This window comes from Syngnathus floridae, chromosome 14 (genome assembly GCF_059516105.1).
Source record: "Syngnathus floridae isolate MCC-2025c chromosome 14, RoL_Sflo_1.0, whole genome shotgun sequence".
Taxonomy (NCBI): domain Eukaryota; kingdom Metazoa; phylum Chordata; class Actinopteri; order Syngnathiformes; family Syngnathidae; genus Syngnathus; species Syngnathus floridae.
Window position 1 is genome coordinate 4,184,812 of NC_142426.1, and position 24,616 is coordinate 4,209,427.

The 24,616-nt window shown below is 43.7% G+C and overlaps 2 protein-coding genes across 2 annotated transcripts in view; one reads left to right on the forward strand and one right to left on the reverse strand.

Annotated features, from left to right (window-relative positions):
* Positions 1-5,456: 5,456 nt before the first annotated feature.
* Positions 5,457-24,616, forward strand: part of LOC148387159 (pre-B-cell leukemia transcription factor 1) — an 80,404-nt gene continuing 61,244 nt past the window's right edge. Inside the window, exons 1-2 of the mRNA XM_088396038.1 lie at positions 5,457-5,564; positions 5,627-5,818. The gene's annotated coding sequence lies outside the window, so the exon portion shown is untranslated. The remainder of the gene's footprint in view (positions 5,565-5,626; positions 5,819-24,616) is intronic.
* Positions 16,616-21,145, reverse strand: glula (glutamate-ammonia ligase (glutamine synthase) a). The gene is made up of 7 exons (XM_088396040.1): positions 20,982-21,145; positions 20,145-20,348; positions 18,938-19,099; positions 18,428-18,574; positions 18,217-18,344; positions 17,903-18,102; positions 16,616-17,630 (listed from the first exon to the last, which is right to left on the reverse strand). The coding sequence occupies exons 2-7, from the start codon at positions 20,308-20,310 to the stop codon at positions 17,318-17,320; spliced, it is 1,116 nt and encodes a 371-aa protein (XP_088252166.1). The 5' UTR covers positions 20,311-20,348; positions 20,982-21,145; the 3' UTR covers positions 16,616-17,317.

Genomic DNA, 24,616 nt, shown 5'->3' on the forward strand with positions numbered 1-24,616 from the left:
GTTTTGGAACAAAAAATAAGATCAAGCAGCGCCCAGCTGTTGACCTTTGAACCACGCGTGTCACTGCCTTGCTTTGAAAGTGCATTTTTGCATCCATTTGATGTGAGGTTTCAATGTCGTGTCATCTTTACTGTCTCATCAGTCACTCAAAAAAAAAAAAAAAAAAAGATTGCCATTATGTCATAAAACCAGTGCTAAAAAGTATCTGGGTCGATATGACACACTAAGGTAGTAATTATTGACACCTTTATATGCTTCTTATGTAATCACTGATGCATTCTGGTGATTTGGGTCACCCCCCCTCCCAAAAAAAGCAACTGATAAGACCGAGGTGCCACCACGTATCCATCTGACTTGTCTTCAAGCGACAATCGAAAGATACAACGTGAACAGCTCAACTTTGATGTATCCGCTCCACATTGGTCACGACAAGTCACTGAACTCACACCTGCCCTATCGCGAGACCCCGCCCACAAAGCAACCAGCATCGCCATCCGCTCCGAACTGGAAACTCGGTCCCCGTGTGGTGCTCGCCGGATTGTTCCTGTGTGTGAGAACACGCGAGGGGCGGAGGGATGGCGAGTGTAATCAAGCTGAAAAGATTAGGGGAAGACGAGTGGCTGAGGGTCTTTTATGAGACCGCTTACATAAGACTAACCCAGTTCATGCCGCTTCTGCAGCCAGACTGAGCGGGAAGGAGCTGGTGAATCCGAGAATATCCATCAAAAGAATTGTATATACCAAATTATGAAGTTGCGCATCTTCCGAATGTAAATTCATCCTTACTCAATGAGACAAAAGCTTTTTTTTCTGATTTGAGCACTTTGTTTCGGAGTCAGCCAGTCTTCCCTCAAGAGTCCAAAATGCTGCAGCTCACCTCTTAACCGGAGCTCGTAGGAGGGAGCCCGTAAAATCCAATTCTGGCCTCCAGTCGAAGCTTCGATTAATCGCACGCATTTATTCGGATGAAAATCCTGACAGGGATGGAAATGCTTGATCTCCACACCCCAGATTGATCCCGATCCGATCAAGATTTTATTCCAAACTGTCCTGACCTCTGCACATATCTGTGACATCAGTTTAGGCATTTCCGTTATTCCCATAACAAAGCCTTTGAGCACTCGCGATGGCTCAGTTAATGGAGAGTCGCCCGGATCGATGAGCATTGACGAGCATTTATCAAATCAATGCTTTCCACCGATAGACAACTGCGCACGCTTCGCTTTAGCCTGCGTCAATGCCTTTGACCCGTTCTTTGAATGTTCATCATATTTGCGTAGGGCCTGTTTATCCAATCGACATGCAGACCTCATTATAAATCGCTCTGATATGTAAAGATGAGCCCAAGGGTCATTGAAATAGAAGTTGTGTAACTTCTGGGGAGTGTAAACATTTGTGGAACATGTTTTGTACATCGCGATATAAATTACAAAACAGAACAAGCCCTCTGAATTCTGTATTGGCCCCCCTCATGGTGTTGATGGGTCGGTAAACAACATGTTGTACCGGTAATCACCAGCAGAGGGCTCTGCTTTGTCATAGAAGCTCCATTTGACAATGAATGACTGCAAAGCCCCATGTATCTCTGCAGACTGCTTCAGACTGGTTCCCTGCTCCACATCGAGGTGGTCATATGCTGCAAGAATGTGTTTGGAGGGAGTATTCCGTCATAATGATGCAGCTCAAATGGGTCACTTCTGCTCTCTGTAGGTGGCCTATCATGCCATCTGAGTTATTTTGTTTCGACGGTGCAACTCTGACTCCATTTCCATGTAAAGAATGTTTTTGTTGTATGAATTGAATTTGGTTTTGCTTCATGCTCTTCGTGCGTTCCATGTTCCTCAGCCCCGTTTCTTGTGTCGTCCAGTCAGCTACATCAGCCACCTGTTTCTTGTCCAGCTGTTCCTTGTTGGCTTGTTTCAAACTTTTTCCGTTTGTTGCTGTCACTTGTCACGTACCCTTGTCATGTCTTTTGTGGACTTATTTCATTTGGTATTTTTCTTGCTTTTGAGTTCTGCGTTCATAGTAGCTACCGTAATTTCTGGACTATAAGCCACACCGGAGTATATGCCGCACCAGCTAAAAATAGGGGGAAATCCTGTTTTGTTCAGATATAAGACGCACTGGACTATAAGACGTCGGTGTGTTAATGTTTCATTTCCCTTAAGAGAATATGCACAAATCATACAATATCATGAAAAATCCATAGGTAAGCCGCGCTGGACTGACTATAAGGCGCAGGGTTCAAAGCTTGTGCATAAAGTAGCGGCTAATAGTCCGGTACTTTTGCCACTGTTATGTGAAGTGCCTCAGCAACATGCATTGAAAAAGAGAGACAACCTTGAGTCTCGCCCAACGCTTGACTTCTTTCTCCTCCTGGACATAGAGCACCTGTTGAAACGAGGAAACATCGTGCCACCGACCATCTCGGAGTTGGTTTTGTCACTCTGACACTTTGCCGTGACAACGGCTACCAGCATTTAGCATCCATTGCCTTCCCGGATGCCTCTTTCCAGGACTCCCATAGAAATAAATAAAAGGAGCCAGGCTATACATTTTAATGACTTTCCCACAGTGGCCCGCCAATGCCGCAGCGCCATTTTAAAATGCTGAGACACCAGGAGAGTCCCTGCTGCTCAACAGAAGACAGGAAAGACTGCAAGTACTCTCTGTCCACTCTGCCAGGCCAGGCCAGGCCAGGCCAGCCAACAGGAGAGACAAAGAGCGGGGATAGGAAGAGAGGAGGGGGGGATAATCAGGTCTTTATGTGGCGTGGGGCCGACGGGGGGACAGCCTGAGCATTGTCCCCTGGGCCCCCTTCTCCCTCACGCTGCTTTGATTGTTCCTGTGTAGCCAGTACATTGTGACAAAAACCAACTGATGGGTTGTGCATCTGCTTCGGGTGCCCATGTTTGCTTCTCCCAAATTTCGCAGAACGTCAATGTCCAACTAATACACGTAAGCGGTAAGTAAAGTGTGAGTCGACCAAAGGGTTCTCAAGAAGCGGTGTTGGTGGCAGCGCAATCCACGGGACATCCAAAAATGTAAACGTTGGTCTCTCTCGTTCTCCGACTTTAATCAGTAGGAACCTAAAGTGGTCAACCTTTAGTTTGCAACACATCAAATGGTGGAAGGTTTGGTCATTTGCGATGTATACAGACTATTTGTTGGTGGTCTTGTCAATACACATCAATTTACAATTTGGCAGTGCTGTGAATGTTTTCTTGACTCCAAAGAAAATCAAATAAAGAACTGATCTTATCATGAGTCAGTTGGTTACATCACCTCCTTTTTATTAACTGTTAGGCAAAAATTCGAACCAAATAAGGAAGTGATCCAGAACACGAACACAATTAGCATACTATGGACTGATGACTAAAACCTGAAAGAGTTTTACTAGCGTCATAGCATATTTTACGTTAATATTATACATAAGTTCATCCAAAACTGGTGAGGCGGTAGTTTTCCAAGGATCTTTTTTAAATCTTCCCAGACGGTCAGGTAGCTCAAGGCTCATTTGGATTTTCTGCTGTTCATTGTAACATCCTGTTATTCAATAGCTCCTGGCCTTTATAAAGGGCTCTAAATTCAATTCCTCTTTTCTCTCTGATCTAATTACAAGTGTTCCGTTGTTGTTTCGGTGCTTGGAGACTAATAGAAAGCAGCAAGGCTGGCATGAAACCGGAGACAAGGATACTGCATGGGGCGTGTCAACAGTCGCATATTATCTGCCATCGAGTAGTCCAATAAATGAAATAAATAAAAATCTGCCAAACCACATTTACGAATATAAAAACCTTTTCCAGTACATACCTTGGCTTTAAGTCAAGGCTCAGTTCGCCTCCATTCCAGTAAAGGAACAAATCATTCTTGCTTTGGTTCCTTCTAGATATCTAAAGAGAACAGGCTCTAAAGCTGTCATTGGATCTGATTGGGTCTATTCTAAATCATGCCGTACCTACCTACCTACCGTTGAGGTCATGCGGGTCAGGGTACAAGTCGTTTTACAACTGAGTTTACTAAAGGCGTCGAGACTGAAGGAAACATCTGTTTCCTCCACTATGGCTGACACATGAAATGGCTGTAGCTGACTCTTAAGAAACAAGTCTGCATTAAATGCTCGTTTACTACAAAGTCATGGAGACACTTGAGGATGGCGCTTTTGTCATGTCATCATCGTAGAACCACAGAGCAGGCAACTTTGAGTTTGCAGTTTCCACTGTCGCTTTTAAATGTGGGAGTAATGAGGAAGCAAACATTGCAAAGCAGAAACTGCAAGGCGAAGTCAATAAAAATTGGACAATAGCATTGCCCTGCTCGGACAAAGGTTAGCCCTAAAATGCACCAGGAAATGCTGCTAAAAAGAAAATTCTATTTATACAAATTGGATTTGGAGTTTAATCATTACATTTTTTAAAGACCCATTCTAAAATAATTTGTTTTGTTGATTCTGTGCTTTTGTTATTCAGACGATATTTCGTTTTGTTTGATTCGTTTTGTGAGGTGTTCCATGTTCATGAACTGCCTTAGTCACCCGCGCACAAATTCCTCCTTTATCTGCACGATCGTTTGCCAAATATTTGTCACGTCATTCCACCAGCCCGGAGAGATCGGTGTCGGTGGCGCTCATGGTGTGATGGACCCGTGGTGAGCCGTGTGACCCGGCCAGTGTGACGGTTACATCAGCTTAATCAAGAAGCCATTAAAAGACACTCCATTCAAACACAATCAAACACTCCTGCTCTCTCGAGCGCCATTCATTCTGTCATGACACTGCTTATTGTGTTTGTGGTGAGAGACAAGTATTCGCACTCATATTCAATTATTTTCCATCCATTAATCGTCCGTACTGACTATCCAAGATGACTTTGAGGAGCCTGGGGAGAACATGCTGAGATTAGAATTTGGCAGCTCTGTAATTTGAGGAAGATTTTAGGAGCATGGCGGGAGCATTTTAATTTAGCAACAGCATGATTCTGCATTCAGATGATTGTTTTAATTGTTCAATTTGAGGTGATATAAGAAAATCAAACATTGTTGAATGGACCAGAGAAGGAGGTGTATGTGTAGCCGCAAGATTGCTAAACTTAATTCTAGTGTTAAACATGCTAGCTGGGTCAATGATGGGTTATTTTAGCAATTAGTGAGTCTCCGTTTTGCTATTTGTGTTTTAAGCCGGGACTGTTTAGTGCAGGAGTCCCCGGTCCGCGGACTGGTACCGGTCCGTGGGTCACTTGGTACCGGGCCTCCAAGCCGCACAGAACCCCCCCCCCCCCTTTTTTTTTTTTTAAATCGACGATCAATTAATTCACATGTTTTCCCAGTTGAGCCCACAAAGCTAGCAAAAATGAGTAAACATTTATTTAGAAAAATGTAAAAAAAAAAATGGCGATCCGTCAGTTTAGATCAAGACGCTCGTCTCGGTCACGTGACATGTCACGTCATCGAGCCCGCGAAGCAAACAAATGTGAGCAAGAAACAGACATGTTTGGAGAGCTTCTTCGGAAAGGGAAAAAGCCCAATGAGGAGACGGAAGAAGAAGATGCTACGATTTCTAAGAAAAGGTAAGCTGCCTTTAAAAGAAAATTTCTGGAGTCCTTCTTAAAATATGGATTTATCGCCACAGGTGTCCACTTAGCATATTATGTAGCGACAGGCTAGCTAACGAGGCAATGAAGCCTTCAAAACTGCTTCGGGACATGGAGACCAAGCATTAAAAGACAACCTTAACCACTTCGGGTGTCATTGTCTTCGATTACCCGAGATGGGAGAAACAAGCTCAAGAAAGAAACAAGAAAGAAACAAGCTCAACGTAATGGTGAGTTTTATTTTTATGTCGTTTATACTTGTTTTTATGCCAGTCGTATTAGTTTGTTTCATTGTATTTATATATTTATTATAAATGTATTATTTGTTTATGTGAATGTATTATTTACTTATATAAAGGCCGGTCCGCGAAAATATTTCTGACACGTTAACCCATTCATGTCAAACTCAAGGCCCGGGGGCCAGATACGGCCCGCCACATCATTTTATGTGGCCCGCAAAGACAAATTGTGCGTCAAATTCGTGTGTCATTACTAGAATTGCAAATTGTCTTCACTTTTAATAATATCTGTTTTTTTTTAATATATGACCAGTTTTTACTCATCTGATTTGAAAACGAGTTATTTGTCAGTTTGTTTTGTAGCTTTTACTGTACATAATATGAGGTGCTCATACATTTATTTGGGTTGACAGTCATGATGGCCCTCCGAAAGAAGCTATGACTACAACGCGGCCCCCCGAAAAAAATGAGTTTGACACCCCTGATAAATGTATTATTTATTTATATAAAGGCCGGTCCGCGAAAATATTTCTGACACGTTAACCGGTCCGTGGCGCTAAAAAGGTTGGGGACCACTGGTTTAGAGCAGCACAAAAGAGGAGGATTTAAACATTAAACATTTCTGCTCGGTCCGTCCGAGCTCTACCTGGCCCGGTTCTGTGCGAACATATCAAAGAGGCTTAAAGCTATCCGCTCATAATGAGGCTTTGCACCCTCGGAACAATAAGCTAGCTCTGTGTTCTTTACACTAAAATGCAACCGGGCTCAGTTGGCTGCTCTTTGAACGGGTCAGCTGGAATGGAAGAACTTTGACGCTCATTCAAATGTTGTTGAAACATGTTATTATAGAATACACGCTGAGCCAGGTGCTCACCAGAAAGAGCAAATTGCGTAACAGAGCGACAGAATCAGAACCTCACACACTGATGCCCACTTTGCTGCATATACTGCGAATCTGTGCCAATTTTTCTTTTCCAAGCTCACCATGCAGCAACGCCGTGGACACAGAGTGGGAGGAGTCTTACGTTTGAAGTTTGAAAGAGGCTTTCTAAGCACTGGCCCAATAATGGAGCCATTGAGATCCGAAGCGGGCTTTGGCGCAAAGCAAACTCGCTATGAATAAACAAGTCCCTCTTACATAAACGGCATGCGAGCTCGCCTCTAATTATCCTACGGCCACTAACAATGGGCTTCCGACTTGAATTTCATGGTGTCAGAATTGGTTTGGACTTTGCCTTATGATGGGCCCGGATGTCACTCGGCCATTCACCGCAGCATGAAAGGCTGCAGCAGCTACAGTTGACTTCCCCTCCCATTTACTGTACTCAGTTTGGCCATGACGGTGCACTTCAAAGTGTATAGTAAGGTGACTCAACGGCTAAACTTGACCTTTTGGAATCAGACTCAAATGATGACAGTTGAAAATTATTTTGCAGAAGTAATGTGGTTGGAACAGTGACTCATAAGAAACACCTTCTTCCTTGTCAGGTTGGCTTAGGAACAAGCTGTCAGATAAAAGTACCCGGAGAGGAACAATCAGATGAAACAATTGGTTAGACTCTGGTAGAGGTCAAAGCGGGTTCTGTTACACAAACTGTGAATGCCAGCTTACTGAATTGATTCTGTACCGAGAGACAATTGTGCTGTTATTCCCCTCGGATTGGCCCAGGAAACCGTTCCTATGGTGTGACGGGCCTGCCGGCCACCTGGGACACGATAGAAGACAGGACCGCTGTGTTTACCTGTACACTGTGTTCTCAAGTACAGTACAGTCTGTTGATGGAAACAACAGCTTTTCTGTGGCTGCCATTGTGATTAAGAGAACGTCTTCTTTTTCACGTTTCCAGTTTCGTTTTAACCCTTTAACAACCACTCTTTCTGAACTCTGAGTGTTCCATTATATTTCAAAAGTTGCATTAAGAATCGCATGTGAGTCCATGACTTTGCTTCTTGAGACAAACTGAGTGTTCACGTTGCATGTCCTTTCACTTTTACTGTAATAGTTAGCTGAAGCGGTGTGCAACGCTAATGCTAGCCCAGATAGCGGCAAGCGGTTGGTTGCATTTCTGTGGCATTTACTAACTAAAACTAAACTAATCCAGATGTTATTGTAGTTGGTATTTGTCATTTTCTTTGGCTTCTAATTGCCCCGACCAGAAAGTGCCCCTGCCGAATCCCTATCACCTTAAGGTCATGCTTTGACAAGGTACACTCTCTTCTGGCCACTGGAGGGCAATCCCTAGCTTCAAAATTTTCTACGGACTCTCCCCCCCAATTGACACGTGTCTTCAACTTGGCTTTGCTCAATGGCAGCATGTTGTTGTTGGGTTTTTTTAAATGTGAATGAATTTCGATGAAAACATCGGCAAGTGTTTGCTTTCAGCTTTTCCAACAACAAATCACGGCACACAACAGTATCGCCTATCTCAATTATGAGTGTCCTCCCCCACACCTGATGTATGTTGTAGTACCAAGACTGACCTGTCTTATGCAGCATGGTGCCATGGATTATGCAGACTTTCCTTTTCCGTGTGCTTAATGGCGTGCAAGGCGTTTACAATTGCCGGTTGCTGTCACTTTAAAAAGCGGTTAAGCCGTTACAAAATAGGTTCGTGCATTCTTGTGGTGTAACGTTTTCCAAAACAAAATTGGACCCAGCTTGTCTTATTGGCTCTAAGGCTCATCCGGCCACCAAATGTGGAACATTTCAAAAGGTATAATGGTGAGATGTCAACAAAGTAATAGGTGCACAAATAAAAGAATAAAGAACTCGCCAATCTAACCTTTGGCGTTAAGTAAAAACACCATATGCAAATGACACTGGGAAATAGATCCTTATGAAACCGATAAAACAGTATGGCTTGGATTTTCACGTTGTTTGTTTGGCTCACAGCGTGAGCGACTGTGGGAAAGATGGTCTCGCTGACGTGTCTCGCCTTGCCGAGACAGCTGCGACGTCTGCTTTCTCACAGTGTGGTACGCGCTTTATTTACTTTACACACGATTTGAAAGGTCCCAACAAAGTTTCAAGGATGGAACTTCGCTCCAAAAGAGAGATAGAGTTGTTTGTTTTGAGGCTTAAGAGTTGAGAAGACCTGAGGATCTTGTTTGGATATGTGGAAGAACGTGAATGCGCTTCTCCAAGTTCGACTGTTTTGGGTACGGCTCAGAAGCTTGAAAATTAATATTTGACCAAAAGAACATTTATAGTATTGGACAGAAACAATGTGATGAGCCAACTACATTGTTCAGTCAAACAGCATGTGTCGAAATTATTCCAAAGTGAAAAAAATGGAATAATACAATAAAGTATTTGACTTTAAACTTTCAAACATGGCAAGCTATCTGTTGGGACGGCAAACATGTACCGTACCCATAAGCTAAAAGCAGTGTCGCTATGTTTAGGATGCAGCCCGAGTCAGACGAGCGGTTATATCCCAAGTTAAATTGAGGCCTCTTTATGACCTACGTCCCGTCTTAGTCGGCACATGGCATGTAAAGAATAAATACGCCATTAATTTGACACAGCACAGCAAGAGTGTTGATAACAATCTTGCTAAATTGGATTGATGAAATGGATCGCCAAAATCAGGTCAGCCCTGGAATGTCCACGCTGAAACTAACGCTGGTCAGCTGTCAATCTCATAGCACAACATCTGGAATATTTCTTGTCCTCACACACATTTGAGCGACAAAAATATATTTGCTTAAAGGTTCCAGTCGTTGGATGATATCCGACTAAGTTTCCGCAGGGCTTTTTGTTCCCAGAGCAGAAGTGTTCACCACTGGCTAGCTCGTGAGCTAATTGGCTATTGTGGCTTCACGGATCTCTCGACATATTAGTTTTGCCTTTGAAGGGCCCTCAACTGTCCAAACAACGGCGTCGCGGGGGCCTGCCAGACCCCGACCGCGTCCCGACCTTTGCCCTTTGCCAGCAGTGGTCCCACTTTGCAGACGGACAAGAAGAATACAGCCTGATGGCCGATTGCGTCATTGCTGCTCTCGGTTCACAGCAGTCATTAGTGGAGGCGGCTTAGACGGGAATTGACAACGCGGCGTTTTTTTTCCTCGTGTTTCCCGCGACATCGCTCGTGGAAGCCGCTCCCTGTTGTGCCTCGTTCAAAGCTCAAGTGTTGAATGTTCCAAGGAAAATAAAGGATTTGTCAGGATTAGGCTCGGCTAACAGACTGTTCATCGGAGGCACCTCACCCTAGCAATGTCACATATACGTTCAGCTTTTAATCTGGCAAGAGCTCACGGGTGTGTGTGTGTGTGTGTGTTTTCTTGTAATCAGTTCTAAATCTCTCCGAATTGTTTTGTCGAGTGACTTATCAGTTGTCTGGCGTCATCATTGCATTCCCACAGAACAATGACGTCGGTGACTAAACTAATCACTTGACATGAAGACAATGCGAGAATCGGGCTTAATACGCAAAGTTGCACCACTGCATCAGTGTGTGCGAGCTTTTGTCTGTCCGAGATGGCGCTCTCATTCTGACCTGCTTTTTTAGAAAAGTCATCTCTTGTGTCATTTCAATCCTGTCTACATTTATAATGTCTTATCCTCTCAAGCGGGTGAGCTGATGCTTATCGGAGCTGGTTTTTGGCCAATCGTAGACAAGTAAGCATCTCACAATCACATCTACAGACAAAAAAAAGCAGAGTATCTACAGTAAAACACACAAACTCCACTCAGGGCAACAAGCTGCGATTCAATTACGCTCACCACGCAACCAACGTGCCGCTCACATGCATGCACATGATTGGAAACTCCAAATTACGACCTACAAAAACTAATTTGCGTCTCACGTAACCTTTAAAAGAATCTGCGCAAAGTCCGACGGTTGTGCATATAAAAAGAGTATTGTGCGTGGCTAACGGTGCGTAAAATGTTCTCATGACAAACACGAACAAACTGTAGATCTGTTACGTAATCTTTGTGTGGGATTTACACTCGCCCAGCATTGTCCAGTTGTTACATTCTAAACACAAACAAGTTGTGTGTTAATGCAAACAGAGAGCTGTGAACATGAGTGGTTGACTGACTTGCGTAAGTATCAAATTTGACAGACCTGGGCGAGCCACACATCACAATATGATTCAACCCAGAATGGGGCTGTGACACTTGTTATATAAAACACCCCTAAAAAAGGGCGCAGTCGCTTACAATGCACGTTGATATCTTTCTTATTCATCAATGATTCACCGAGTACTAGAGAAGAGAGAATAAAATTTATTCAAGACACCCAGAGGAAGTAATAATAAACATTACTGTTTTAATTATGAAGCATAATTTGTCGTTGACCAAATTGGCATAAAAGCTAATACAGCTAGCATGTACCTTTGCACAAAAATGTGATCACTCCATAAAAAGTGTACCATTGAGGGTTAAGCTGAACGAATCCAATTATATAAACAAATTTTTCTCATGAGACCCAATGTCGTCCAATTCTGATCTAACCCACATAATAATTATCACATGACCTGTCTCAAAGTAGCGGTTTAGCTTAGCGTGTGCTTTAGCTATGTGCTGCTCGGTGATGGGGATTTCTTTTTAGGCTGATTCAAATATTTGGCAGAGTAAAATTCTGGAACGATTAATTGCCATTTTTAATGTTTGAACATCATTAAGTTTGTCTTTTATGTATGCTTAAAGAGAAATTCAAAATAGCTATATCAGCCAATGAAATTAGCCAGCCAATAGCTAATTGCTTGCCAGTCAGGCCTTCGCTTAAACCACAACTATTCTGCGTCGTTAGCCATTAGACTCCATATTAATGATGGTTCTGCGTTGCCAGCTAGCTCCAGTGCAAGTCAGCTACTCTCGGTGTGTTTATGCACGCCGGGTTGAAGTTAGGTGAAGAACAGACCGATGACACGGATGCTGGAAAAATAAGCAATCTCTTTGTTCCACCTTTGGACAATGGGCGTTGTCCAAGGGACAATTGACTAACAGGCTTCGCCTGTCTTACTGGTCACCACTAGAAGCACATGGATGCCGAAACAAAGAAAGAGCAGTTGTGCTTTTATTGTCTTTCCACCCCTGACATTCTCTAGGCCTTAGGACCAGGCGTGTTACCTTTTCAAATTTTTCTTGAAACCTTGGATGGCTGGCTGGCTGACTGGCCAATCGCCAACAGTTGCTAAACTAGGTTTCTTGGAAACTTGCGTTTGCGTGCCTGCTAGGTTCCTTGGAAACTTGCGTTTGTGTGCTTGCCAACATCCATAAAAGCTATAGCTTGATGATGGAAGGAGGAGAGTGCAGGTTATCAGATGATCGCTATCAGTCTCTGAATACACATCTACTTACTTTACTCACTTGGAATCCCATTGCAGCATGTCGTGCTCGACTTGGGGACCTAAACTTGACCCACATTGGGCCAAGCAATAAGGAAGTAGTGCCAATAATTGTCATCATCCATTTACACGTTTTGAAAATATATTTCAGCACAAAACCGTCAAAAGTAAAGTGAAATGAAGCCCAAAATAATGTAAAAAAAATCAATGTTGATTGTTGCAGGAACTCCACGAAGGGAGGTTAAAGTTCATTGTTGGATTTGATCAATTTGTTTTCATTTCCCTTCCCTCTAATTTGTCTGCAGCTCATCTAAGTGTTAAAACAAAACCTGCGGGCCAACTTGGGAGTGGACTTTAATCCGTTGCTATACAAACATTAAGTGTGTGCTGAGTGCGTCTTTGCTTCTTTGACGTCATACAAACTTGACTTTCTGAAAGGGCGTGAGCGGCGCCGACTTGTGCAACAAGTGTGGTTCCGGATGCTGAGTCATCTGGCGGCGGTGTCACCCTCTAACAAGAATCGTGTGGGCAGAAGCAAAATACATCTGCTTTCAATCTTAATTTTGAAAATCATTATTTGCACGAGTCACTTATTTGCGACAGTGACAATTCTTCAGTCTTCTCCAAGTAATCAAGTTTAGTTTATGAGGAAGGCTTATTGATACAGAAATGTATATACCAAACCAGTGTGTGCTGGCTCGATGTCACGGGTCAAAGTTTACGAGGAGGAAAGCATGTCACAGTTATGCCTTCAATACACCGAAATTGGACTTGCGAGCGTGTGACAGTGTGCAGAGGCTCCGTCAGCTAAAGTTTGGGGAGGGGGAAGGGACTTGGTCGCCGCCTGCTTGAGATTCAGCCGCTGTCCTTTGACCCCACCACCGTTTTTCTCCGAGTCATATTTGAACTTTGCTGAAGTTGACCAGGAGGCCTTGTGACCTCATCAGCACGCAGTCCAAGTTCCATGTGAATCCATTACTTGGCTTTTTTCCCTTAAGGAGTCCACAACATAACATGACAAAGTCAAACCATTTAGTAGAATAAACAGGCGGAGCGCGACTCTGAAGGTACCCGGCTTGTGGCAAACATTTATCAAAATACACAGAGGATGAATAATTTACAGCACGTAAGGTCCACTTTGGACATTCACATTTTGGTTCAAATCGCTCCGATTTGTGGAGTGCTTCACCATGACGACCGGGGTGGAGCTTGGGCATTGTTACAAAGTAAGGCCGTCTTAGTAGCTATATTTAGCCACTCTCTCTGATCCTCTAAGCAACATTTTTGGAAGTAAGTTGTTTTTAGATTAACATGAGAACAGCTTTCACGAGCGACAGATCCCTAAAATAACTCAACATAAAACATAAGGCGAACAAATTTGTCTTACAGCCATTTAGCAGGCGCAAATCCATGTTATCTATTTTTGTACTGCAACTTATCATATTAGTGTTAAAGATTGCCCAAAAATATTCCCACTAAAATGTCAGTGTGTACGCGATCACTATGGAGGAAATGCGCCTTCAGTGTTTCATTTGTATCCACTCTGTTAAAATAACATTTGCTCATGCAAAAGAATCCCGCACTATTTAGCAAAGCCAACAGGCAAAAATTATCTGATGCAAACGTTATTCAAATGTCTGATATTTTCCTAATTGTTTATGAATCCCATTGAGCACCCAGTGAACCCAGTTCAGCTGACTTGCTTCCTTGTAAATTGAAACCTCTCACTTAGCAAATGTTTGCTGACTCTCAGCTAACGGCCGGAAAACCAGCAAAACTATTCTGGGCGCATCTCAATGCTGCAAAAAGTGTGTCACTGTGTCATATATTATCCTCTGCGGTCATGTCACGTCCATACGTGTGCGTGTAAACACTCACGTGATCACGTGTGCTTAGTGCTCTAGTGAATGTATGCATGTGCGAGCAGGAATAGGACAGTCGAGTCACGGTTAAGCACAGCTGCAAAAGTATTTGGACACTGTAATGCTATAACGATCACATTTTCAGTGTCTGTGCCAGAATAGAACATTTTGTTCCAGTTAGTCTGTAGATTCCGGATGTAGCAAAGCAGCCCCAGAACAGAAACGAGGCCAATCTTTATCAGTGTATTTCTGTCCCAAAGTGAAAAATTGCTGCCAAATCTGTATTGGTTCCTTAGTAAGAAACATTTTGTTGAATCAATAGCAGTGCGGTTGGATTAGTCTCATGTTTTGTCAGACAAGATGTTTTATCAGCCACAAATGTTTCCCTCCATCTCTGGCTCCCAAGCACGCTTCTCTTGACACGCCAGTTCAGAAAACTGTATGGCGAGCAAGACTGGTTGGAACCAGTGGGAGGTGTTACACAACAACGACGCACTCGACTGCCGATGCAGCAACGCTTCAAACTCTGTTTTGCATCTCTTGCTTTCATGTCAAATGCTAAATAAGCTGACACATTTCATGAAGCGCACACACGTGAGCAATGTTTCACCTTGCGTGTTCATGCTAGCTTATTAGCATGGTCACCATTGTTTGACCAGAGGGGCTGCTGTGCCGCTTCCATTTGTGAGACCCCGTTTTTTTTTTTCTCCCCTGGCTCCTTACATAACATGGATCCCCCCCCCTCCTTTCTTCCCTCCCACCATCAGGATCAAGCCTGTACATTCTGGTGGTCGTCATAGCAACAGAGCAGCATCCCTCTTCATCCTTTATGCAGCGTCTCCCCGTCGCTTTCCCAGGCCGGCCGTGGTGTCGATTCTGCATACAAATGGAAGGGGCTGGCAAGACGCGTTTAGATAACGGAAAATTTCCATCTAAATTTCAATTATTGTCCAAGATGTGTAGAATGGTTTTCGTGTAGTTAATATTCAGGCCATGTAAACAAAAAAAACAAAGTAAAGAATCAAGCCAATCCTGTTTTTATGATTTTATGTTTTTTTCTTGTATTTAAATTCTTTTAAAAGCAATTTAACCCACAACAAAACAGGAGATTTAGTCATAATAAGGCTGCGCTGCGCTTCCAGATGTGCAGCATCTGTTTGTGCACTTCTCAAGTGTAAAAAAATACAGAAGTTATATAATGATATACAAGATTTCTTTCCAGGAAATGAAAACTGTACAGTAAATTCAAACTATTTTCTTCCTTCCTTCTCTTCCGAGCCTATCATTTAATGCCGCAGGGTCTGCGGGTTTGCATTCAGATATTTGCGGGTGTCCCACTTTGCGTCCGACTGTGGAGGCGTAGGACGGAGTCTAACTTGGCACTGGCTCTTGTGCAACTGTTGAGTGCCAAACAAAGCCACGTGAGCGGTCAACAAGTTCACGGACCATCCGCGTTCCTCAATTGCAACGACAGTTTGCTGCAAACAGAAAAGGTGCTTGACTCTTCCAGTGTTATCATACTGAGCAGTTTTTAAGAATCATTTTCTTATCTGCTGAACAGTTTCCAAAGTATTGTTGTCTGAATGAACTGCAAACGTTTTGTCCTGTTCCAAATTTTCCGAGAACAGCCCCTCCCAGAGGAAAAAGCTCACAGCAACAAGTTTCACTGAGTGGAAACTTAAAAGAACAAAACAAAGTGTGGCACGTGTTAGCTCCATTCAAAGCAGAAGCTCCCAGAGAAGATTGGCTTCCTTGCTTCTGGCAGACCAGCGAGCTAGCTGCTTGTTGCCCAGTCGGGATGTGGGGGAAAGGTCTTAAAAGTACACTATGCTGGCCCTCCCCCGCAAAAAGGAAAGCGCATTCTAGGGAAAGGAAAAGTTTGGAGATGCTGTTTTGCTCGTGTGTTGTTGCCATGACTTTTCGGCACCCTGTGTTGTGTTGTCCTGACCTCAATAAAGTTCTTATCTCGGAAAACTCAAAGCTGCTGAGCTGTCGCATGTTGACTGTACGTAGAAATGCTGATAAGTGTTTACATTTACGTCGGCGGCAGCCGCAACCACTAGTCAACCACGTTGTTGACTATTACTCTTGTGCTAGCTAGTCCCAGCATGGGTAAGAAAATCTGCTCGGCAGTGCAAAAGTGAATGACAAAAAAGCACATTGTAACAAAAAGAGATTTTAAACGTAGCCAATACTGACCACTCAGAGACTGATCTTAATTGTACTTTTAGAAGCGCGTAACCAACTCGGGACTAGTCCCATTTATTGACTTAACATTCCTACAATGAGCAACAGTGTGTAGTAGTACACTTATCTAATGTCACGTGATTGAAAGAAGAGTCTGCGGTCTCGCTTGGATAAAATAAGTTTTTAGGATCCTGCCTTACCCTGGCCAACAGAACCTAAGATGTCCCCCCCTTGTTCTCATTTCAAATCCATCCCTATTGTGCTAGCGGCTAGCCTCATCCCTAGCTAGCTCTAAGCTAGTTGACTTCTCAGGTTTGACATCCAAACTTCCCCCCCCAGACAATATGCAAGGACTCGTCATGACTCAAATGTGAAAATCTTGATTTGTCGTTTGTTCATAAGCACTTCTACTCAAGTTAAAGAACAACACAAGTCATCAAGGTTGTGATAAAAATAAGTTTTAAATGTATCAAGAGAAAAATAACCCAGGTTCAGTAAACTTGACAAATTTACCAAATGGGGCGCATTAAAGAAAGGATAAAACTCCTTGAGGACACTACAAATGGCATTATGGACAGATCCACCACATTTGAACGTCATCTGGGCACAAACATCTACAAAGTGTATCAACACGGGTGACCCAGTGTGTCAGAAATCTGAAGACAAACGTTGCCATTAAAATTACACTTCATCATAAAAATCAAAGCGTTAGTACCGTGGGAAAGGGAAGGTCAGCAACAAAAGAAATGAGCAGATCCTAAACTAAATATTTCTTACGCCGTACATGCGGCGTGTCCGGCCTTAGCAGCTCTACGCTTCAGTGTCCATGGGCTTTAGTTCATTTAGGGGGGTGGACGGGTGAGGAACGGCATCGACATGGCTAGAAAATCTGTTAAAAAACCCAATCCCTTCAAACAATGAGGGGAAGGTACCCTGCCATGACCAGAGGGGAGCTACCAAAGATATCAATTGACCGTTTGAAGTTGACCAGCCAACTCGACAAGCCTATTAAATGTAGGTTAAGACAGCTCTATGGGAGAAGTGGGGAAAGGAAATACAGTACTAGTTAAAAGAAAAGATCAATGTAGGAGGGAAAGGGATGGGGGGGGGGTTGGCAGTGGGAGTCAATCCACGATTTGTGGATTCAGTAATCCGCGGGCTCGTCACCCTCCTCGCTCAGCAAACAGGTGCGAATGAGCGCCTCTGTGACGCTGTACGGGTCGCAGTTGGCCGATGGGCGGCGGTCCTCGAAGTAACCTTTCTTCTCCTGGCCCACATTGCGCGGGATGCGGATGCTGGCGCCGCGGTTGGCCACGCCCGCAGAGAACTCGTTGATGTTGGAGGTCTCGTGGTGGCCGGTGAGGCGGCGGACGTTGTCCAGCCCCCCTTTGGGATCGTAGGCACGGATGTGATAGCTGTGCCTCCTGCCCAGCTTCTCGATGGAGTCCTCGATGGCTCTGGAATAAGACGGCACAGATCTTTGAGGAGGAGATAGATATTTGAAGATACATTTGGGACAGCGTAAAATGTCAAAACAACCATTCTGAGGTAACAGACTTGTCAGGCCAGCTACACACGAAGTAAGAGAAGCATCGTGTGACATTGACTTAGTCAGCCCATGTCAGAGGACTGGTTATCTGCAGAGTTCCTTACAGAATGATAAGAGTAGCGTGATTTCCCAGTTTTCTGAAATCCTTGTCGCAAATGAACCAGAGCGTTCGACACTCACTTCAGTCCATCGTCCTCTCTCATCTCCTTTGTGCTGAAGTTTGTGTGGCAGCCGGCGCCATTCCAGTTGCCGGGGATCGGCTTGGGGTCAAAAGAGGCGATCACCCCAAAGTCTTCGCAAACGCGGTGCAGGATGAAGCGCGCCACCCAAAGGTGGTCGCCCATGTCGATTCCTTCGCACGGCCCAACCTGGAACTCCCACTGGACACACACAACAACATTAAAATGTGATTTCCAACATTCACAACAAAATGGTTGGTTTGAAGTTGCAATATGAGCACTAAATAAGACCAAGTCGCCCATCCCTGGTCTTACCTGGGCCGGCATGACTTCTGCATTTGTTCCACAGATCTGAACCCCAGCATAGAGGCAAGCTCTGTAATGGGCCTCCACGATATCTCTCCCGTAGGCTTTGTCTGCTCCCACACCGCAGTAGTATGGCCCTGAAAACACATCACGCATTGGATTTGTCATCAAAGCCCAATGGTGACATTTCCCGCTGGTGACATCTGCCAAGCTCACTCACCTTGAGGTCCCGGGAATCCGTTGGATGGCCAGCCGAAGGGGTGTCCGTCCGTGCCCAGGATGGTGTACTCCTGCTCCATGCCAAACCAGGGAACCTGATCCGCTACCATCTTCATCACCTTATTACACGTCAGTCGCAGGTTGGTTTCTGCACAGACGGGAAGGGAAAGCCGTTTCAATTAGAAGCCCTCTAATTGCTGTTTGTGCGTCAGCTATATTACCCTCATGTGAGACTCCTTTCAGTGAAATAGATGAAGGGATATGTTGTGCAAATTCTAAGCCTAAATTAGCTTCAAATGGTGCGACTTATTGCATTAGTCCAACCATGTGCCTCTTAATGTGAAGTAGGCCACTCCGGCATGTAACGTAACACCAAGGCCTAGTTTTAGTGTGCACATGCAGACAGAAACATGACCATCTGCTCCACACCAAGGAAGGTTCACGCCCAGGTCAGGTCTGCTGACATGTAGATATCGGAAAGAATGAGGTATCCTCACGACCGGTTTCTCACCTGAAGGCATGCGGTTGTACTTGAACACCTCGCAGAGCACCAATTTGTTTGGATCTTTGCGAAAGGGGTCGCGAAACATGGCGGCGGGGATGAGATACATGTCGCTGTTGGAACCTTCAGCCTGGTAGGTGCTGGACCCGTCAAAGTTCCATTCGGGTAGGTCTGAAGGAGACGAGACGAAAGGTCGCGTGGGTCCAATCTTATAACGATTAACGCGGGTCATGAAAGAACATTTCAAGCCCAACACTTTGCCAGTCAAAATATTCTTATTCGTCATTCAAGAATCTGATCTTAAATGTATTTATTTATTACAGAAGGTCCGCCGGCTGGCCTCGATCCGGCCGGCACATTGTAATTACTTTGCAGCAATGACCATGAAATGGCACGCCCAACTAGACTGACTACAGAATTGATCTATTTTGTATAAAATAAATAATAAAATTAGCTGGAGTAGAGATTTGTGAATGCAACAAAAATAGCAGTTGTCATGCGTATTGTGCAGCGTTGAGGATCTTGAGTAAATCTCCCGCTGTAAACGCACTATAGTACCCCCATGGCTATTGTTTCCTCATCGTGTATGTGTGTGTGTGTGTGGGGGGGGGGGGGGTCTTGAAATGAATGATAGTTCTCTGAAACTTTCAATGGGAATCAACGAAAATACTCTGAATGAACTCAGAAATGTATGAAATTGAAGGCTGGCTGCTAGCAAGGAAACGGTTTGTTTAGGAATATACTAGCAATGTTCTTGCAATTAGCGTTAAATGCAAAAAAGCCAATTTGCCTGAAACATTTCAGCAAAATGATGCATAGCTTTGACTTGAGAATTTTCAAGGGAAAAAAAAAAATCTCCATTTGCATGTTACTGAGCCTTTTTGGTCGCGCTCTTTTTATGTAACATTTTGAATGAGACTTATCCAGTAAAATATGTTCAGTTTTTTGAAAGTTCTAATTGAAAAAAAAGTCTGTCTACTATTATGCTTTTTACTGAGCATGGATGTTTCGTGCTTGAGTACCTTTCCATTCATCCCTCCACTTTGAATAGTGCATTTGCCAAATCCCACTGCTCAACTTCTCATGGAAATTTACCAGAAACTTTCCGGAAATTTACCAGAAATCTTACAGCTGTTTGGCGCCCAAGTTAAGATAGCATCCAATTGACATGCGGTCTCAAGGCCAATTTAAAAAAAAAAAAAAAAAAGCTTCTTACCTTCAACAGTTTTGGGCTCAAAATCCAAAGTTCTGGTTTTACACCGCAGGCCTTCCCCGGTCCCGTCCACCCAGATGTACATGGCCTGGACCTTATCCCCTTGAGGCAGCTCCATGTACTGCTGCTTGATGACTTTGCTCAAGCTTGCGCTGGACGACGTGGCCATTTTTTCTTTTGTTTTTTTTAATTCCTACTATAACACACCTGCATACCAGACAACAGGACGAGGAGGAAGGAGAGAGAGGGAGAGAGAAACAGTAGAAATATGAGACCGCAGCGTGCCTAATATGTAACGCTAGGGGGGCAAAAAATACACCCCCAAAGGACCACCACCATTGTTCACGTTTCTAGAAAAAAAAAAAAAAAAAAGACATCAACCGCTCACAACTACAGCGGAAATGATGAAAACTCGCCGCCATCGTGTTCATTCTTAGAACCTAATCGACGAGATACGACGGTAAATTCGGTAATCGGGTGGAATAAACGTCTCCGTGCTCGTCATTTGTCTTTCAATCGAGGCTGGCTTCGAAATGTCAGCACGAGGAAAGCGAAGCGATTCAGCGAAAAATGAAGCGTAATAGCACCGCACATCCTGTTGGCACGAGTGCCTTGTAGCCATGGTTACCTTGAATGAAGAAATATTACATCATCAACGGCAGCTACGGCGAGGTGACACTCATATAACGCAACACTCGTATACACCACAATGACAAAAAAGGCTACGACTATACATTAAAGTATTTAAATTTACAGATCGTAAATGCCCGGTGTGAGGGCGGGAATACAAGTCAGTCGAATTAGCGGTCATATATCGAACTAGTATAAAAAACAAATTACCTGGAGAAACGAGAAATTTTAAATATGAACGAAAGGACTTGCGGGTCCAGTGTTTCGTCTTGAGATGTTCCTTCTGTGTTTCTACCATCCTCCGGTACCGAAGCGCGAGTCTGACCTTTTTTATAAGGAAACGACTGGCTTTGGGGGATCTGATTGGACAGAAGCGTGGCCTCGCGCCAGCTCCACTGTGAGAGAGGACTGAGCTGGCTGCTCATTGGTTAGACGGACAATTTGAGAACCGCCCACTTTTCTTTCCGCAGAGTCGCCGCGTGGTAGCAACTTGTGCTCGGACTCAACCACGCGAGTTTTTTTCTCACACGCAGACCCCATCCTAGTGCTTGCACGTACACGGACACGGTGTCACGACTGTGGACAAAGCTTGGTCAAGCTCGTTTGTTGTTTTTCTGTCATCTTCCAAGAAACGAATTCCGTTGGAAAAGAGAGCGAGCCCAACCTCCGTTAAACTTGTCCTCGACGCCACCTTGCGTTATAAATAGGTTACTGCAGCTATATTGGTTTGAATTATGTAATTCCATCATGCACAACCATTCGACGTTGGATCCACACGTGAGTGGATCATGGCCATGAGGCGAGCACACAGCTGCGGAAAGTGTCTCCTGACCACGTCTGAAGTGAAATGTTGCCTTTTCTGTTTGCAAATAGTGCAGTTAATCAGAGTTGCAGAGTAAACAGTCTCGCGTGAGTAGTCATGCTAGTTTCAGATTTAATGTACAACCTCATTGAATATATCTTTCCAACTCCAGGCTGGTGGCCCATGAATGCATTCCCCAATTTGGCCGTGACCAATTCAAAGCTAGTTTTTAGAAAAAGTTGGAACATCCTGCAAAGTCAAACGTGTTTGGTAAATGAGAGAAAATGCTATGTTTTCAGCATTTAGCATGTTTTGAAATCATCATTAGCAACCATTCTAATTCATGTTTCACCACAGAGGTTAAATATTCCAAACACCGACCATGCAGTGACATTATTCGGGTGTTCTCATCCAAAAGGCCGATGAGGGTGCGATATACGTAATGTAGGATTAAAATGGCCATTTTGCAATCATGGAGGAAACTGGAGCGAGCACCTTTCCCGTATGGATTTCTGAATCTCTCAGCTCAAATTTGCCCTAGTATCCTTACATGACATTGCGTGCTTGTCCACGCTTGGGAAAACCTCAGCAAAATGACGTGTGAAATTTGAAGATGTAATTACCCTGGTTGACTTGAGACATGCAGGAACATGACACTGGTATCATTTGAAATCTTTAGCAAGTGCGTGTGTTTATCCCCTGATTTGTTTTTGTTCCCATGGCAGATTTTGTTCCACGAGGCGGCGGCAGGTGCTCTCCTTGTTTGTGTTGATCCTCTTGCTAGATAGTCTTCACAAAAATAGTGAAAGCTACACCAGCTGGCTGCTGAACATCTCGTTCATTTGCTTGTACGGGTTGCTTCAGTGATGATAATCGTTAGATCATGTATGAACACAAATGTCGAATTTATCCATTCGTTTATTTCCTCCTCTATGACCACAAAAAAAACTTGCTTTTCTGTAGTTAAAAAAATACTCTATGCTGGTGCACAGCGCCATCTAGTGACAAAATGAAAATGACACGTGCAAACCCCTAAACGTCTTAATTTTTGTGTTGCTTGGAATGACACAAAATTGGCAAAAAAAAGACTTAAACAATCATGCTTACAATACCTCAACACATGGATTAGAATTTTCTTGAAAAACTCCAAACATTTCATTAAAAAATGTGATAGTTAAACATACAGAGTATAGATAGATAGATAGATAGATAGATAGATAGATAGATAGATAGATAGATAGATAGATAGATAGATAGATAGATGAACTCCCTGGACGCATTGCAACAGCCAAACACGGTTGAATTCATGTACTTTAGTAATTACAAGGTACGGCGTGCTTAACATTCTGAGTGTGGGCCGGACACTCATAAACCACCGATTAAATTTACCTTCCGTGTTCTTTATTAGTCCCGCGTGGGGAATTTTCCTTCAACGACACAGAGGTTATGTCCCAGTTTGAAGATAAAATTAAAGCCTGTCTTTTTTTTTCTCCTCCATTGTCATGTTGGGCTGGAGGGCATGACCTGCTGTGCTGCTCCAGCCTGAATGTTCTCTCCAGTAATTAAAGACATGTGCTGTGACAGCTCACATGCAATCTCAAATCCTTGCAAGGTCAACTTGTGCCACATTGGTCAGTATGCTTCATAGTTCAGGTACAGGATCTTCTGTCAATCTCATCATGTACATGTTCTCTTTAATTAGTTGGGTGTATCTTTCTGAATGTTCTTAATGTCTATTTCTATGAGAAAGGAGTTAGAATAGTGTAGCTGAAGCGCAACTATTCGTAGTAGTTGTACTCGATTTTCTAACCGATTTTTAAAATGTAATGAACAGCTCATCACTTTAGCAGTTAGCGAGAAGAGTAGTACGGTTAAATACTATCTTATGTTATTAGGAGTGCTAGGCCCAACTGTAAAATGTAAAACATCTCATTTCACAAGATGGCTCCTGTAGACAAAATATCAATGTAAGGAAGAAAAAAAAACAGACATACTGTGTTCTGATTTGAAATAAATGCAAGACAAGCACCATTATAACGTGTTTTTTCCACTCCAACAACCATTTGATTAGATTGCGTTCTTTAAATTATAAAGTGCAGTATCCTCAAAACACCAAGAGAGGGCAGCAGTTAGCCATCTAGGATTTCCTTTGGCAGTGAAAAGCACAGGCCGTAATCATAAATGCAAAGTCTTTCATAAAGGAATGCGTTCTCCCCCTATAGCTATAAAACCTAAATCAACATTAGCCATTGGCTTTGATACCAGTTATTACATGTCAAACGCGTATTATGTGTAATGAACCGCCCTGTCCAAATGTAATTAAAAGGCCTTCTGCAGAACGTGACAGGCACCGGACAAAATGGAGAGACGTTTTTGTGTGTATGTAAAAGACTTAAATGAGAAAAAGTGTGTGTGTGAGAAAAGAGGGGGGGGGGCAATCCACCTTCCTCATCATGCTTTCAATTAATAATTGCATGTCATTTATTCAGCTATGAAATGGGATGCACAAAGGGCCTCTTTATACATGCTACAGTTTGAGTGTGCTGTTTAATTGGGAGCCATGCAAATGTGGAACCTTTTGGCAACCATTGGTGTGCTGAATCCGACTTGTGGGCCTTGACTTTGACACCCGATGAAGCCCCTACTGCGTTGTCGCTTGTGTTTTGCATTCCAAGCTGTCCGCATATTTGACCAACATTTTTGACGATACGAAAACGATCCCCCCGGCGTCCTCCGAGGACACATTCGCACCACAGGACAGTGGTCCACTTTAAAAATGAATAAGGCTGACAACACAATGGTAGCTGTGGCCTGTAAATCAGGCGAGGAAGAGCCTCCGGGGATTGCGTTGCTCCTAAGCTCTTTCAAAGCGCTTTTATATGGAGCGTCAATAGGCAAACGCTTTGCAATAACACTTATTGGCACCACGGCGGCGGCGGCGGAATAAGATGGATTGTTCGCATGAAAATCAACAGGCGAGCCACTGCAGCCGGGATTGTTGTGATTTTTGCCGTCTCCGTCATCCCGCCTGTGTGCACGTTTT

Bases quoted from the DNA above. Each gene is read 5' to 3' on its own strand.
- glula (XM_088396040.1), bottom strand. From the start codon at position 20,310: ATGGCCACGTCGTCCAGCGCAAGCTTGAGCAAAGTCATCAAGCAGCAG. The intron at 19,100-20,144 runs GTAAGAAGCTTT...CGTCTCCTTCAG, and splicing joins TGAGCCCAAAACTGTTGAAG to ACCTACCCGAATGGAACTTT. The intron at 18,345-18,427 runs GTGAGTGAGCTT...ATGTGTTTTCAG, and splicing joins CGGATTCCCGGGACCTCAAG to GGCCATACTACTGCGGTGTG.